Source organism: Leguminivora glycinivorella, chromosome 2, assembly GCF_023078275.1.
Source record: "Leguminivora glycinivorella isolate SPB_JAAS2020 chromosome 2, LegGlyc_1.1, whole genome shotgun sequence".
NCBI classification, from domain to species: domain Eukaryota; kingdom Metazoa; phylum Arthropoda; class Insecta; order Lepidoptera; family Tortricidae; genus Leguminivora; species Leguminivora glycinivorella.
In genome coordinates, this window is record NC_062972.1 from 3,215,965 (window position 1) to 3,234,351 (window position 18,387).

At 39.7% G+C, this 18,387-nt stretch overlaps 2 protein-coding genes across 2 annotated transcripts; both read right to left on the bottom strand.

Moving 5' to 3' along the window:
• Positions 1–3,244: 3,244 nt before the first annotated feature.
• LOC125241121 (eukaryotic translation initiation factor 4E type 2) lies at positions 3,245–7,805 on the bottom strand. The gene is made up of 4 exons (XM_048149456.1): positions 7,358–7,805; positions 5,383–5,547; positions 4,814–4,936; positions 3,245–3,436 (listed from the first exon to the last, which is right to left on the bottom strand). Exons 1-4 carry the CDS (start codon positions 7,568–7,570, stop codon positions 3,281–3,283), a joined length of 657 nt encoding a protein of 218 aa, XP_048005413.1. The 5' UTR covers positions 7,571–7,805; the 3' UTR covers positions 3,245–3,280.
• A 736-nt stretch (positions 7,806–8,541) lies between these two features.
• LOC125241752 (DNA primase large subunit-like) lies at positions 8,542–9,923 on the bottom strand. The gene has a single exon (XM_048150369.1). The coding sequence runs from the start codon at positions 9,816–9,818 to the stop codon at positions 8,568–8,570; it is 1,251 nt and encodes a 416-aa protein (XP_048006326.1). The 5' UTR covers positions 9,819–9,923; the 3' UTR covers positions 8,542–8,567.
• Positions 9,924–18,387: the final 8,464 nt, after the last annotated feature.

The following is an 18,387-nucleotide window of genomic DNA, read 5'->3' on the forward strand; positions in this document are numbered from 1 at the left end:
ATTGATTGTAATGTATAGTTTCAGTATAGTAGCTAGGCAAGCCATTTCCGTCAGTAGAAAAATGCGGCAAATTTAAAAATGTAAGAACGAAGGAATTCAAGTTTGAATTTCGCGCCTTTTTCTAATGACAAACGGGTTTACCAGAGTATAATTTAGTGATTTTAATGACAGTTCTTGTACCTCATTAATTTGATAATGATTTTGTATTCGTTTATTATAAACCCCTTACAATGTTTATTATTGTGCGGCACAGATAGGAAATGATTAATAAAATTATTATTTATATGTAATAACTAGGTAACAACATCTTATTACTAATAGTGATATTTTTCAGTCTGTTTTGGGTGTTGATACAAGAATTTTCATTAAATGTTGTATTTAAGGTTATTTTTGCATTCAAAATTATATTGGTGGTTATATCAGTTAAGTTTTGAAAAGTATTGGTGGAGTGATATGAGAATTCATGCGATCTATGTTATATAAAATACTGACTAACCTAAAAGTCAAATTTTAAAGGAGAATTTTAATTGATTTCATTCAGACATATGCATTTTTTTCTTATCTTTACTTGCCATAAGTAATCTATCTCTGTATCAAATTGCTACTTAATATTACGAGAAAAAGAGATAGCAAGATCGCTTTATTTTTAGCAACATACATATTTTCAATGAATTCAGATATCTCTGCACGCATACTTAAGAGAACTGCAAATTCCTACTAAACACGAAATGTTATACTTCTCTCCTTTTTTACTAGTTTAGGATAAAGAGAGATAGAAATATTTCGTGTTTCGTAGTGTCAAGGCAAATAGCGATCCAGTCACAGGTATTTTTCTAATGGCACCGGTTTACCTCGACGTTTCGTGTCGGGCCTGGAGTGCCGCACATTGTACCGGGATACTGTAAAAGAGAAGAATTTTGTAAAATATTAGTTGTACACTGGAAGTTTAGGACAGATGTCGCCACTGCAACTAGCGCCACTGAAATGATTTCAATAATTTGGCAGAGTACGTAATAATTTTGTTTTCCCCTCACTAGCTCGGAAACACGCGTTTTGTCCTTTAATACCAGCGGGTAAAAACGCATTTTATCCACTAGTGGGTAAAGTAATTTGACCTTGAATAAAGTCAAATTAACTGCTTTAAAATTGATAAAAGTAGGTGAATCTAGTAACAGTAGTCCATCTTCTCGTGTGTTAAAAAACTCGCAAGTTCAGGATTCTATTCTCGAACCACTCGCTTCGCTCGTGGTTCAACTATAGAATCCTTTCACTTGCTCGTTTTTCAACTCCACTCTCGGCGTTAAAATACAAGTTTGCCCCCTTGTATAACAAATAACTATTAGTTAGGCAATATTTAGTCGAGTCGATATATCGTCACTACTTTAAAAAAAAACTTGTATCTTCGTCTGTCAATGAAAAGAAAACTGTAGTAGTATGTATGGAATGGATATAGACTTACTGCGTTTTAACTTTGAGAAGCAGCGTGAGATACGAGATTTTTTCAAAGTAGTGACGATATGTTGGGTCCTTACCGCGCAGCCCGCGCAATTGGCTCTCGCGGTGAACGTCCGTGCTCGAGCGCGCACGATTGCCTCGCCCAAGGCACTGCGCTCGGCAAGATGGCGGCCCTGATTCAGCAGATCAAAATAGTGCTGCACATAAATTGCTGAGGCTCGCGATTCGTGGATTTCAGTTTTTCTTTTAGATTCGGATTAAAAAGAAAAATGAATCATTCAGCTACGACTATACATTCAAGCTACGGTAGTAAATACCTAAGATGTGTACTTGTGCTGCTCAGCATTCTGAACAGCTGACTGTGGGCGGCCATCTTGCTGGAGCGAATCGTCTCGGGTGAGACCAAGTGACTATCTACACACAGGCGACGCTCATCTTAAGACGCGGAAAGGACGTCAGCGGTGTAATTTAAAAATCGTCTCCTGAGTACATTTTGTATAGGAAAGACGCAAGACGCGCCCCAAGCGACTCAGTACAAAATGTACTGAGGGGACGTTTTTTAAATTACACTCAAGCGACGCGGCGCTGACGTGCGTCGCCCGAGCGTGGGTTGCCGCTAACGTGCGCACACGAGCAGGGCGTGTTCCGCGTCGCTCGGTGAGTCAGTATAGCCGGCTATACACGCACCTGCTACGAGCGCTCGTCGTCGGGGCGGGGCGCGGGGTGCTCCTTGTACTGCAGCGGCACGGAGGGCGGCAGCTGCAGCACGCGGCGCAGTGTGTCGTGCACACACACACACAGTGTGTCGTGCACACACACACACACACACACACACACACACACACGCACCTGCTACGAGCGCTCGTCGTCGGGGCGGGGCGCGGGGTGCTCCTTGTACTGCAGCGGCACGGAGGGCGGCAGCTGCAGCACGCGGCGCAGTGTGTCGTGCACACACACACACACACACACACACACACACACACACACACACACACGCACCTGCTACGAGCGCTCGTCGTCGGGGCGGGGCGCGGGGTGCTCCTTGTACTGCAGCGGCACGGAGGGCGGCAGCTGCAGCACGCGGCGCAGTGTGTCGTGCACACACACACACACACACACACACACACACACGCACCTGCTACGAGCGCTCGTCGTCGGGGCGGGGCGCGGGGTGCTCCTTGTACTGCAGCGGCACGGAGGGCGGCAGCTGCAGCACGCGGCGCAGTGTGTCGTGTACACACACACACACACACACACACACACACGCACCTGCTACGAGCGCTCGTCGTCGGGGCGGGGCGCGGGGTGCTCCTTGTACTGCAGCGGCACGGAGGGCGGCAGCTGCAGCACGCGGCGCAGTGTGTCGTGCACACACACACACACACACACACACACACACACGCACCTGCTACGAGCGCTCGTCGTCGGGGCGGGGCGGGGTGCTCCTTGTACTGCAGCGGCACGGAGGGCGGCAGCTGCAGCACGCGGCGCAGTGTGTCGTGCACACACACACACACACACACACACACACACACACACACACGCACCTGCTACGAGCGCTCGTCGTCGGGGCGGGGCGCGGGGTGCTCCTTGTACTGCAGCGGCACGGAGGGCGGCAGCTGCAGCACGCGGCGCAGTGTGTCGTGCACACACACACACACACACACACACACACACACACACACACGCACCTGCTACGAGCGCTCGTCGTCGGGGCGGGGCGCGGGTGCTCCTTGTACTGCAGCGGCACGGAGGGCGGCAGCTGCAGCACGCGGCGCAGTGTGTCGTGCACACACACACACACACACACACACACACGCACCTGCTACGAGCGCTCGTCGTCGGGGCGGGGCGCGGGGTGCTCCTTGTACTGCAGCGGCACGGAGGGCGGCAGCTGCAGCACGCGGCGCAGTGTGTCGTGCACGCGTGTCGCCGCCTCGCGGTCCGACGCCGTCCGGTGCCACACCGCTAGGTGGTCCTCCTAAAATACAATACATTATATCGTAATTAGCATGGCCAAAGTGTCAAACCAGAATGCCAGCGGCGGGCGGTTGAAAAAAAAACCGGCCAAGTGCGAGTCGGACTCGCGCACCGAGGGTTCCGTACAAACCTGCAAGGTTTACAAAGTTCGTTCATTACGACAATTTAAAAAATATATATTTTGTAATGTAACTAAAAATTTAAGGTTTTCGGAATTTTTCCTTTATGTGTGCTATAAAACGTTGCTTCATGCCAAATTTCAAGATTCTAGGTCGACTGGAAGTAGCCTTTAGGTTTTGATTCCCTTGCGAGTACTTGCGAGTTTCAAAATATGCAGCTTAAATTGCTGTTTCTTTTGATTGCGTTGACATAGAAGTTTGATTTTGTTACAGCTTAAAGGTATTATAGACCTGAGTATTTGGTATGAATTTCAATTTAATACCTCTACGCGTTTATGAGGAAATGGGTAGTAAGGTTAAAATTATTAAAAAAAAATATATTATGTGATGTAACTAAAAATTTATGGTTTTCGTAATTTTTCCTTTATCTATGCTATAAGACGTTGCTTCGTACCAAATTTCAAGATTCTGAGTTCACGGGAAGCACCCTGTAGGTTTTGATTCCCTTGCAAGTGTCGAAAATTTGCGGCATAAACGGCTGTATCTTTTGATTGCGTTGGCTTAGAAGTTTGATTTTTTCACAGCTTCAAGGGACAGTAGACCTGAGTAATTGATATAAATTTCAGCTTCATACCTCCACGCGTTCCTGAGAAAAAGGGTCTTGACAGACGGACGGACGGACGGACAGACGGACAACAAAGTGATCCTATAAGGGTTCCGTTTTTTCCTTTTGAGGTACGGAACCCTAAAAAACATAGAAAAGTCCACAAATTGAGGACAGCACAGCACTAGTCGTGCACCTAGCGAATATAGTACGTTTTGTTATAATTGTTTTATACATGCATCTTGTTGGCGCAGCTAAATTAAATTGTCTCCACCTTGGTCGATCCGAAGCCAACCTTTTAACAGCCTATATAACTCGATGTAGGGAACAAATCAAATTATTTTATTAAATATTTTTATATTTTCCCGGCTTCGCCACCAGTGGGCTTGATCGTTTTCTTTTTGTATTTCTTTAGTGTATGGTATCTATTTCAGTTTATAGCCCATATAACTCTTTATTCGTCTTTCCAATTAATTTCCCTTCAACGATATTTTTAATAGTGGTCGTGTGTTAAAAATTGTCCGATCTTTTTGTTCTTCCAATTTTAATAATGCTAATCAAACTTCTCTATTCCTTAATTGTTAAAATGTTACATTATGGTAAGGATAATCAAAAGTGTAAGAACTTAGAGTAAAATTGACATCTTTATCCATACCTGGAAGCGCACAGACAGCACAACACCGCAGATCTCCCGACCAACCATGAACTGCTCGCCAAGCATGGCCATACACAGATCCTCCCACGCGCGGCCTGTCTGCGTTTTACGAAGCCGAACCGTCTGTAAATATACACAATTTATAGAGATCCTGAGAGATAAAGTCTAATGGCGTTATTCATAAACACTTTTTATAAACCTGAATTAACTAATAAATTATTTGTAATTATCTGTCATGTTGACTTGTGTACTTGTGAGAAAGGGACAAAACACTTTTGAACTAATCAGTTTAATAACTTTTTTTATGAATAAGGGGGTAACAATATGAAGCCAAATCGAGAATTTAAAATAAGGGGCACAGTGTCGCTCTTTGTAGAGTCAATATTTTTACTTAAAGCTATTACTAGTGATTTGCTGGAAAGTCGGGGTAAACAATATCACATTCTTGAAGGGTACAGATCAGAGGGTGGGGGCCAGTCAGCAGGCTTATGGAGCTCTGCGCTAGTTGCTAAAGTTAACATTAGCTAGGATCTAAGCAATACTGCTCATCACTGCCCTCAGTTACTCACCCATTTGCCGCCATTGACGTTAGCCGGGTCCTCCCACATGGGTTTGATGCCCAGTTTGAAGAGGTGCAGGTCGGACAACGGGGGCAGGTCTGCCGGCCGCGCCAGGTGCGCGTACAGGCCCCACCACTGCTCGACGCTGCCCACGCGACCCACCAGACGGAGCGCCTAAAACATTTGTTATGATGTTATTCAGATACACAGAATACCAGTGATTTGCAACATCACCGATTGCTTGTTAAATCACTTGGCTTTTATTTTATCTAATCATCACTATTTTTTAACTTCTGATTAGCAGAAACGTCTGCAATCAATGCCACTAGGCTTAGAATAAATTTAAAACTGGAAAATGTCTGCCTTGGGTGAGACTTGAACCAGATCCAGAGGCCGTGAGTTCAAGTCTCACCCAAGGCAGACATTTTCCACTTTTAAATTATCACTATTTTGTTCTGAAACCCGTGTTTTTAAATAGTATAAAATATGCATAAAAATATTATTGTACTATCAAACCAATCGAATCATGACCCACCATAAGCTCATTTTGCCAAACCTCAAACCGTCTTAATGTAAGTAGATCGAAATTCGCTTGCAGATAGGGTTTCCTTGGTGTCGAACTTGTTATCATTTTATTAGACACTGACATGTGTGTAGTGACATAATTTAGTTAGTATTCAAAACGACCTAAGTGCATTATAAGCGATAGACCTTACAGGGTATGTAGATGTAGCAGAATGCGCTCACAAAAAAAAACGCTCGTAGATATCTATCTCTATCGCTCTTACGTATTGGTGCGATAGAGCCAGACTATTTTTCGCGGCGGTTCGTTTTCGTTTCGCGTCGTAGAAATGCCATTCGGCTATGGGGTCTGATTTGAAAGATTCAGTAAACGAATTATCTGCCAAGTGTCATGAATCAGTTGGTTTGATAGTACTATTCAGTAATAATAGTTATAAATGTTATAGTAACCTTATTCTTATCAATAATTAGGCATACTTAACACATTAAACAACTCTAAGAAAAAACTTAGTTATAAAAAGTTTACTTGCTGTGTCATATAATTAATCATCAGTACCTAACAGTGGCGGGGCGTAAAAATTTTCGTTGGTAAAGCCGGAGGGGTTTTTGGCATCTGTTTTGTATGGACTTCTACAGATACTAGAGAATTTCAGGTAACCCGTTGAGAATCGAGTTGTAACGACGCTCCGCCACTGGTACCTAAAGCAGTTTGCTTTCACAATGTATTTCAGTTATGCTGAACTATCTTTTAATTTGATCATTATCTTACCTAGCAAAAAACATTCAACTTTAGCACTTTTTCTACATATAGTTTTTGTGGGAAAACCAGTTCTAATCCATACAAAAACTGCCCAGTACTATACACATTTAATAAGTGCTTCTTGCCAGCATAAAGTGAATTTATAATAAAAAAGTTAATTCTTTCACAAATTACTGTCTGAAATTTTATATAATAAATGTATTAGCAATATTGGCATTTTACTATAAGAATATTTCTTATTAGTTACCAACAAGATGTAATATATTATATGAAGTAGTTGAATTTGCTTTAGCATTACACCTATGATTATTCTTTACATCAGGGGTTTAGTATGAGTCATATAAAACTTATTCCAAAGTAAGGTATTTCAAGTATGAGCCTAAAGTGAATATATATAAAACTTATTCCAAAGTAACTTTTTTCTCTCGGCAAAGTACTAGTTGAAGTTAACAATGTTCAAGGCGAATAAATTAATATATCTGTGTCTCAATCAATGCAAACATAACTAAACATCTCTTTCTTTACTCAAGGTGCATCCACATTAAGATCTAAAGTGATACTAAGCAACAGTAATATCTATCTGAGTTTTCTAACGTTATAATATTTTCATCGAAAAGTTATTGTGTGGATGCACTTCCGTACTGCAATGAGACTGATGATCTCAAATGAAAGTATTATTTATAGTTTAAAGAGTATTGTTACCTGGCTGTAGCCGGAGCGCGCGGCGGCACCTCGTCGCGAGAACCACATCCAGTAGTTGTACTCAAGTTTGTGCTCATTGGGGGGTACCACTGGCGGGATCGCCTCCTCCAACGCTCGCTCGTCCTCCTCATTGTGGTTCTGCGTCCCGCCTTCGCCAGATCGTCGCTCCGGTACATTCAAATTGTAAAATTTGCACATTTTTCTTTCAGTCATGTTATTTTAAATATTGTACTAACATGTTTCACTAACGGCCTAACCTAGTACACGTTGCGGTTTCTCGGGTGTTCGGGTGCTTACGTAAATAAATTTGTTATTATTTATTAAAGTGACTAAAGTAATTATCTTATACGTTACTAATAGAATCTCTCAATTTGTTAATTTATCTAAATCAGCCTATTATTTCCTCTTTTTCTGTTTATAACCTTTTTCAATCCGTCATCAGAATTCAAACTGTCAAATGTCAGCAGCATCAGCATGGGGTTCAATCGTACCAAATTGGAATACACTATTGTGAAGAGTACGTGAAACAGATACTAACGATGGCTATGCAGTTTAAAGCGAGACGGCAGATTAAATTAGTTACTTTTATTTTTTGTAGGTTATATCCGTTCGGATACACGCATCGCTGGTACACTGTTAAAATTATAGGTACGTTCCAAAAGGTATTATTACTTAATAAATCAAGAATGCTTTAATTGTAAGGCCTCATACACATAGTGGTCGCCAGGCTTAAGAAATCGTTTGAATAGCACAAATGGATACTGATTCAGCGTATTTATTCACACGATAGTGGTGGTGCTTTTCCATTTTGCATATTTGAATTATTTACTTTGCAGCTTTGGCCGTTAAATCTAATTTGTATTTTCTCCAAAAACTCTTCAGTGGTAACAAGCGCGGATCCAGCTTCGTGCCCAGGGGGTCACGTGGTAGAAAGGCCCTTTTGATGTTGGGGGCCCCAGTATAACATTTTGTTTGAGTATTAATTCGGGGGGCTGAGCACGTGGTCTATTTGTATAGCCAACCTAGGCTCCACGTGCAGGGGGTCATGAGCGCCCCCCTTGACACCTCACACATTCCCCTGGATCCGCGCATGAGTGGTAAATTAAAAGACATAAACATAAACAATGAAGGAGTAATAAACTAAAACTTCTGCGCCTATTCATACTGAAATTGAAAAGCTCAGGGAAGGAAATAAAAAATCATTTAATTTTCATTGTATTTCATTCTTACATGCAATCATGTAATATTTAACAGGTGTAAAACTAAAGCTCACACTATCACAGTCAGTCTTCAAACAACTTTGTAAATAAGTCCTACATGCAGCATTATACTGTCTCTTTCTTTTAAATTCATTTATTTGAGACAAAGCACTGTCTGGGCATCCAGGTAGAAGCTTCACCATCTGTTGATAGTCAAATTTGAATGGACACCCACCCTCTGAACATGCATTATCTGACCCTTGTATTCTTTGACAGTTTACAGATGTATAGTTCTTCCTACCACCTTCTAGTCCATACATGTGCCTTATACCATAGAGGTACTTCTTTTCATCTTTTTCCCAATTATGGCAACAGACATGGGGGCCATTTGGATTCAGTCTGTATTCATTTCTCCAAAAGTCTATAGCTTCCTCTACAGGCATACCAATATCTTTTAAAAAGAGACTGTAGAAGAATCTTTGTGTGTGGGATAGTCTATGTCGGGCACGCAGGTTCCTATGCAAGTTTAGCATACACGGTGGAAAGAATTTTGTGGAACTATCCACGTTTCTACTAAGAAGTATGTTTGTTTTACTGCTCATGAATGGTAGTAAGTCTTTTCTAATTTTGTTTAATAAGTCAGTAACGCGAGGATCACTTCTTAGTGGTGTCACATCAGTCTGATATATTCTAAACCTTAAATTAGTATTAAATAGGGATATTAAATATTGTAACCATTTACCACAGGGCAATTTTGCCATTCCTTGTTCCATTTCAACTTGCCTGCTTGCTACAAACATAAGGCAAAGTTTAAAATTTAATTGGATGCTGTGTATTGAACAGTTTGTATCATGAGATATTGAAATATGGTGTGCTAATTTTTTTAACACAAGATGCTGGCACAAGACTTTTAATGCTTCACAGGAAGGAGTATCATCAGCACGTTTAATGCTGTTCAGAAGTCTCTTAGAAAATCTTCTGAGGTCGTATGCAGAAAGTGTATTAATTCGTCTCTTGAACAGTTCCGTTTCTGCTTTTAAAATAAACTGCGAAAAGGCTGTATTTTCAGTTAAAATAGTCACGATGCATAACATAAAGTGTCCAACGTTATCGTATATGCTTCCTTCGACCATATATTCGTTATAAACAAGGGGATCTCCTTTGAAAATTGCCTTTAAAAAATCCAACCTGGTCGAAACGATTGTTTCAAGTAAGTGCGCAGGCATGTCACCTCTCACGGGTGTCAAATAGTAGAAAGACATTGTGGAGTGTACGTTAATGAATTTCTGAGTCTACTTGATAATCACTGGAGTTTGAGTTCATTGTAGCACAATTAATTAAGAAAATACGTAAGATAAACAAACCAACTCCAAACATGGAAATGGCAAACTGACAGTGACAGAAGTGACACTGACAGATGGAAAGTACGTTCCGATACATTTTTAACTGTTGTATGTTGGTATGTTGCTTGTATGTTTCAGCGAGCCAATATAAATAGTATACATATTGTGCAGTGATGATGATGATGCTCTTAGAAAAATCTTCCACTTCTCACGATCCTGGGCGACAATTCGTCAATTTTTGACGTGATAACGTCTAATAACTCGTTACTACGGGCTGCATGCACGAAAAAGATGACGTCATTGTCCCGTTCCTCAAGGCCACCAAGCAAGGGACAAAAAATTTTTTTGTTAAAAATTTTCATTTATTATTTTTGAGTCTTTGTAATTTAAAAACATGAAAGATTGCATTAAAATAAGCATCTTTTATAGAATGAAGTTGCTTGAAAAACCTACTTATTTAGGAGTTAGAGCAGTACGAAGTTGCGCATTTTCCCATAGTATTTACTAAGGCGCCAGAGACAGAAAATTTACGATGATTTTTTTTTTACCAATATAACCTATGTTAATAGTGATAAACAAGTGATAAATCATATAGAACACGTTTAAATAAGGATGTTTTGTTATATAAACTTTTTCTTTTCCATTAATATTTACTGAGATATTAGGGTTCTAAGATTAGTAAATGGCACTAGCACTTTAATAAAATTAACGCGTGTCTCGCAAACGGTCTAGGATATAAAATGACGACTTTTATATAGGTATAGGTTAGGTTCGTCAGGTATCTTCAAACGGCCGAAGGCCAAACTGCACAGAATAGGAGCCCCGCATAAGCGGGGCTCCGTCGATATCGCTTTCTGTCTCTGGCGCAACTTTGCACCACTCTAACTCCTAAATTAGTAGGTTTTTAAAATAACTTTAATTTATAAAAGATGCTTATTTTAATGCATTCTTTCAAATAAGAACAAAAAAACGTGAAAAAAGTCCCAGAATCGGGCCCCTTTTGCTATACTCTGACCGCCCCTGTCTGTCTATGCTACTGTAATGTTTGACGTTATCACGTTAAACTACCGTCCGTAAACCGACTTTACAGACAACCAATTTTTTTTTTAATACTACGTCGGTGGCAAACAAGCATACGGTCCGCCTGATGGAAAGCGGTCACCGTAACCTATGAACGCATGCAACGCAAACAGTGTCACATGCGCGTTGCCACCCCATTAGCAACCTGTACATTCCCTTTTGCTGTGTTAAGTACACAGCAAAAAGGAGTGTACAAGTTCCAAGGAGGGTTCGGGTTGCCGACGACTCTAAAGGACAATATACGGAACAAGTTAGTTCCGTAAGTCCTCCCGTCATCAGCACCGCACCCTCGTTGAGCTCTGGCAGCCTTACTCACCGGCAGGAACACAACACTATGAGTAGGGTCTAGTGCTATTTAGCTGCAGTCTTCTGTAAGGCGGAGGTACTACCCCAGTTGGGCTCTGCTCTAGATTCGAGCGAGACGATATCCGCTGTGCTGTGCCCTACCACACAAAGCGGAATATCATTCCTATGCCCTACTACCTCCTACCCAACTACTCAAGAATTTCAAGATCCTGCAGCCTATAGATAATCCACGATAAGTTTGCAACGATTTTCACAGCCTTGCCAGTGCAGATGTTATTTTAAACTGACTTATGAGTATTTATGGGTATTTATACTATTTATAGTATTCTAATGAATTAAGTAGGTGGATAGCTATTGAAGCCTTAAGTTACGTACCTAATTATAAGAATACTTAATCAACAACCTGTATGTACTTTAGCCGTTGGAGCATTTGTGTGTATTGCACATTTTGATTGTTTATATAACATTTAGTTATTTAAAAATATTTTAAGCGGGTTAATTACTCACGTATTAAGTCGATATAGCGTTCGACATGTTTCGGTTCAATTTCGAGAACCTTTCTCAAGAGTATAATAGTAGAATATTTTTAAATATGTATGAGTCTCACGGGAGTTTTATAGTTAAAATAACATTTAGTTAATTTAATTCTTACAAAATGTAATTTAATGGATGACTGTTATTGGCCTTCTTATACGTAAGCAGTAATATGTCTTAGTTATATTTACGGCTGTTGTTATCCTGAATACCAATAAAATAAAAATAAATAAAAACGTCAAACATTTGAAATAGTAAAACATATCTACTAATTTTTAATTACAATTTCATTAGTCAATTTCATCAATTTATTCAGGTAGTTTTCATTGATTAATTTCATAGTTAAATTCAAATAATTATTATGAAATAATCAGACATAAACAGTGTTGTTGTCGAGTTATTACGAAACACTAAAACATATTAACTTTTTAAATACATTTTTATTAATCCATTTCATAAATTAATTCAGATAATTTTCATTGAATAATTTCGTAAATTAGTTCAGGTATTTATATTTATTAAATAATCAGATTAAGGCACTTAAAATAATTACATAAATTAATTCAGGCAAATATTATTATTATATAATCAGATCAAGGTACTTATCTCTGTTCGTGGCGCTGGTAGAACTAAAAGTGAAAAGTGACCGCTCGCCAGCGAGCAGCCCCTTTTATAACCAACTCAGGTAAAGTGGCCGGATCGACCCGGTTTTCTTGTCAATTAGCATTATTGCTTTAAATTTAAATGTTTGAGTGAAAAGTACCTTCAAATGTTACATTTTTAAATATTATGATGACAAATCCAACACGGCCATACTGACAAGTACTTCGATCTCGAAGTACAAAAGAATTTACATAGTTACATATCTTAATCTAATTCTTATACTAGATTACTCTTTTTATTACCCTTTGAACAAATCAAACAAAACTGTTCATCCGAAATAGGTGGTTTATTTAGCTTACTTAACAAATAATATGACAGAATACTTATACAATCGAAGAAAAATCTTAACACCGCGATGTACAGGTCTGCACGGACGGTACAGCGACATCTAGCGGGATATTGATACACTAACTTACTTTACGAGTCGTACATTCCGCCCACCAAGGAACGTCTTACGTTACTTAGAGAAATATTCCGCCCACCGTGACAAAGCTTCCTTCATAAATGAAGTGTGATTTCGTAAAATTTCCTGGCGGCTTAAACATCTTTATACAACTAACTAAAACGCTATTAATACATAATTTAAACTTACAGTAATGCAATTTGCTTTTACATCAAGAATAAGAATACTCTTAATACTAGCAACAAGAATATAAAATGTTTAATGAAAACAATAATAAAATTGATTTGTTACTTCATCAACTGGACGTAACCTTAACTTAAAATTAACATAATAGTGTCCACATGGGACGAAACATAAATAGTACTTGAGTAAAATACATGACAAAAATAGACTTGACGTGTAACCTAGGTACTAATCGGCAGAATACATAGTTTTGAGGTTGGGCGTTTTATTAAGGACCCTTTTGAACGTAGAGTAACAACGCGAGTGATGTTGTCCGCACCGGGATGTTTGTTAACTATCCGACCAAATAGCCAACGACTTGGAGGCAAGTCGTCTTCCTTGATTAGAACAACATCTCCAATGTTTGGTTCTGGAGTTTGTTGGGACCATTTATAGCGATGTAAAAACCTTGTAAGGTATTCATTCGACCATTTTCGCCAAAACTCCTGTACCATGCGTTGTGTAAACTGCCATCTTCTTAAATTGCTAACATTAACTTTCGAATAGTCGTAGTCTGGCACTGTAATTAGTGGTTCCCCAACTAGAAAATGTCTAGGTGTTAAGACATTTATGCTGTCTGGATCATTATCTAAACGATTTAGGGGTCTAGAGTTTAAACATGCTTCCACTTGAGCCAGCATCGTAGCCATTTCTTCATACGTCAACGTAGATTCACCTATAACTCTTTTTAGGTGGTACTTCGCTGATTTGATGCCTGCTTCCCACAGACCGCCGAAATTGGGAGCATGTGGTGGAATAAAATGCCAAATGGTGCCTTGGGTTGCTAAAGCTTCTGCAATTTCTGCAAACATGTTCCTGTTCTCCGCTTGTAACAATAAATTAAGTTCCCTGGAGGCACCCTGAAAATTGGTTCCGTTGTCACTCCAGATTTCGTGGCAGGGTCCACGTCTAGCTACCAACCGCTTAAAGGCTTGTATAAATCCTTCAGTAGTGAGACTGCTAACTACTTCAATATGAACAGCTCTCGTGGACATGCAAATAAACAGGCATATGTATCCTTTGAAGGATCTGTGTCCACGTCCGCCAGATGTTCGTAGCTGGATAGGCCCGGCATAATCGACCCCGCAAAATTTGAACGGACGTGCTGGAGTAGCCCTTGCTGAAGGCAACTGTCCCATTAACTGTGATTGAGATTTATTTGCTTCAGAATATCGAATACAAATGACACACTTTCTAAAACAGGCCTTCACTAAATCTTTTGATCCTAAAATGTAATATCTTGAATTGATGTAATTTTGCATAATTTGTGGTGCACCATGTAGAGTCTTAATGTGTGCGTCCACTACTATAAGACGAGACAATGTAGAGACTTTGGGCAGTATTATTGGATGTTTTCTGTCATTGCTTAGGTAGGTACTATTTTCTAATCGCCCTCCAACTCTCATAATGTCCTGGTCATCTAAAAATGGGTTCAGGGACTTTATAGTTGAACCTCGTGGCATTTGGGTTTCTTTGCCTTTTAACTTCTTAATTTCCTCCTCAAAATATTGTTTTTGACATTGTCGTATACAAACATCGAAAGCATCCTTTAGTTCTTTACTGGTCAAATATTTTGTGAAATGTTTATCAGTGACAGACCTCCTTGAGTTTAAGAACCGTCTGCAATAGGCAATAACTCTGATCAATCGTGTTAACGACGAAAACTTATCCCAGATTTGGCAGTCACTTGTAATATGCAATACATTTGCTGATTCGAGTTCTGTATTTATGTTTTTCGGTCTGTCATATTTTATTGGTTCCTTTTGAAGGTACTCTGGTCCATTGAACCACATTGAAGTTGTGGTAAGCTCTGATGGACGTAATCCTCGTGAAGCATGATCTGCAGGATTCAGCTTAGATGGAACATGGGACCATTGGCTGGCATCTAAAGTGGTTAATATTTCGGACACCCTATTCGCAACGAATGTTTTCCACCTATTTGGGTGACTGTTAAGCCAAGCTAGGACGACCGTAGAATCTGTCCAAGCATGAATATCGCCTTTGTCTACTTTAAGATGCTCCGCGACTTCCATCAACAGCCGAGTTAGAAGAACAGCCCCACATAGTTCCAGCCTGGGTATAGACACCTGTTTAATAGGTGCCACTTTGGTTTTTGCTGAGACTAATGTAACCGTGACTTTATCAGTTTCGTCTATCACTCGGACATATACCACAGCAGCAAATGCGATTTTTGATGCGTCACTAAAACCATGAATTTCGATTTTTTTGCTGCTTTTCTTTGCTCCTATCCATCTGGGAATTTGGACAAGTGTGAGCATTGTCAATTCTTCACGATAAGTACGCCATTCATCTATTATGTTTTTAGGAACCTCCTCATCCCATGATATTCCTGTTAGCCATAACTTCTGGATCATAACCTTTGCTAAAATAACACTAGGAGCTACCCAACCCAATGGATCAAATAGCCTTGAAATATCAGAAATGATACTTCTTTTGGTTACCGGTAATTTCATGGGTGGAAGTGAAACTGCATAGTGAAATTCATCACTCTCTCGATTCCAGGTAAGTCCTAAAATTTTGATTATTTCGTCTTGCTTTATTTCTATTCCACTTCCTACTTCGTTTTTCTCCTTTTTAATCATCTCCAATAAGTTGTTGTTGCTAGTAGTCCATTTCTGTAAAATAAATCCAGCCTTTCCCAGTAATTCGTTCATCTCTCTATAAATTTGAATCCCTTCTTCTTCAGTTTCGCAACCTGTCATAAGGTCATCCATATAGAACTCTTTACTTACTCTTTCAGTGGCTAAAGGATAATTTTCTCCTTCATCTAGAGCTGTTTGTTGCAAAGCCTTGACCGCTAAATATGGTGCACTAGCAGTGCCAAAAGTTACTCTTAGTAGTCGATAATCTTGTAGCACTGAATCAGGACTATCTCTCCATAATAACCTTTGAAAGTCTGCATCTTCTTCTTTGACCTTGACCTGTCTATACATCTTCACAATATCAGCTACTAGAGACATGGGATATAATCTCCAACGCAACACTAAATGTCGTAAATCTGGCTGTAGTTTCGGTCCAATCAAAAGGTTATCATTTAAAGACACTCCATTCTTACCTTTGCAGGACGCGTCGAAGACCACCCTCACCTTGGTAGTTTCCCTCTCCTTTTTAACAACTGCGTGGTGGGGCAAGTATACGGCGTCTATTTTATATTTCTCTTTTTCAGGTACTCTTTCCATATGTCCTAATTGTAAATATTCATCGATCACATTTTTATATTGGGAGCACAGTTCAGGGTTTTTGTTTAATCTCCTCTCTAGAGCATAAAATCTGTTTTCTGCCACATCTCTTGAATGGCCATATTTGCAGATAGGGTCATCATCATCAAACGGAAGTCTTACAATATACCTTCCCGTGTCGTCTCTAGTAGTTGAATCTGCAAATATTTGTTCGCACTTTTTCTCTTCTTCAGTCCATAAACGACTTTTAACCATAGAAACGTCAGACTCTAATTCCCAGAATCTCTTCAGAAGATCATCTTCAACCAGGTAAGTGTGAAACACAGATACGTTGGATGCATTTTGGTTGCATCCAGTTTCTCCTGCTATAATCCAACCCAACGAAGTGGCTTGGGCTACCAGTGTTTTTTCTTTATTTTTCTTTACCTCACCTGCAACAATCTGGCTATAAACCACAGCGCTTAATAAGACATCAATCTTGTTAGGTGTGTGATAATTTGGATCAGCCAATTGTAATCCAGTGACGTCTATAGAGCCCAAGTTTACTACTTTTTTTGCTGGCATTATGGTGGTAATTTTGTTCAGTACATATGCCTTTACTGAAAGCCTTTCTTCAGGGTGTACTAACGATTGTAAGTTAAGTATTACTCTCCACTTTGGAGTTGCATTCTTTTCTCCCCCCAGACCAAAAATATTACTGCGTATTGGTATACGTTTCAATCCCAGATATTGAACAGCTGCCTCCGTAATAAATGAAGCTTGAGAACAAGGATCTATCATTACTCGAACAGGATAGTACTCATTATTCTTCGACTGAGCTCCCACAACTGCAGTGGGTAACAATACCTGACCATCATCCCCCGAAGAGAAACAAGCTGTGATGTTGGTTATCTCAGAGTCAGATAATTCAGTTAACTCTTCAGTGCTCTCCTCCACTGTACCAACATTAGTTGTACTTTCTGTTACCTCGTCGGAAGAAACACTGGTACCAGGACCATTCTTGGGATGAAGTAATGAGTGGTGGCGACGTTTACAGACTCGACATGGGTTCGGATTTTGGCATACCTTTGCTGAATGGAATCCACCTAAACAATTGAAACACAAGCCTTTGGTTTGGACAAACTCGCGTCGTGAGTCTACGTCTTCTTTTGCAAACTGTTTACAAAATATAATTTTATGACCTTCTGAACAAAATGGGCATTGGTTGCTTTGAACTACATGTAAAACGCGTGCTTTATGAGTAGTGGGGGTGGGGTTATAATTTACAGTTTTCTTTGTTTCTATGAACTCTAAAGCTCTAAATCGATTTGTGATAAAATCTTTGAATTGCTCAAAAGTAGGTAAGGTTTCTTCCGTGGTTTGCAACGATGCAGTTAATTCCCACTGCTTTCTAGTTTCTGGGTCTAACTTGAGAGTGAGCAAATGAATAACTATGGCGTCCCAAGCATCGACGTCAATACCTATATTTTTTAGAGCATGAAGACAGTCCGAACTGGTGTCAATTAGTTCCTTTAAAAAATTTGCTGACTCACAAGTTGCGTTCTTTTGAGATAAAAACCGTTTTAAAATAGTTTGACACATAAATCTCTTATTATTATATCTTTGTTTTAAGCATTCCCAGCACTTATAATAATTGGAATTAGATATCGGAATTTGCCGAAGTAATTGTTCCGCTTCTCCAGACAAATACCCTTTTAAATAGTGCATTTTTTGTACATTGTCTATGGATTCGTTTTTGTGAATAAGAGACTCAAATAAATCACGGAATGTAGTCCATTCGGTATATTTGCCTGAAAAAGTTGGAATAATAATTTTTGGTAGCTTCACTGAATTGGTTTTTACTGCAGCAAAAGAGGTACCGGGGATTTGTATGGGTTGTTCTTGACTGGTCCGAATGGTTAAGGCTTCAGCCTCTGATTTTAATTCAGTCTTATACTCCACATACAATTCCTGGGTTATATCATAGAAATCGCTCTGAACATATGTAGACGACTTTAATTCGTTGTGATGATTTTCCATCAATCGTTTGTGACCCAACAAGAACTCCGTCCACAACTCATCCAAAGTATCTATTCTAACC

What these genes read in the sequence shown, in the direction of transcription:
- LOC125241121 (XM_048149456.1), bottom strand. Translation starts at nt 7,570, where the DNA reads ATGACTGAAAGAAAAATGTGCAAATTTTACAATTTGAATGTACCGGAG. An exon ending in CGCGCTCCGGCTACAGCCAG is followed by an intron (nt 5,548 to 7,357) that starts GTAACAATACTC and finishes CAAATGTTTTAG; the next exon opens with GCGCTCCGTCTGGTGGGTCG. An exon ending in ACGTCAATGGCGGCAAATGG is followed by an intron (nt 4,937 to 5,382) that starts GTGAGTAACTGA and finishes GTATATTTACAG; the next exon opens with ACGGTTCGGCTTCGTAAAAC.
- LOC125241752 (XM_048150369.1), bottom strand. Translation starts at nt 9,818, where the DNA reads ATGTCTTTCTACTATTTGACACCCGTGAGAGGTGACATGCCTGCGCAC.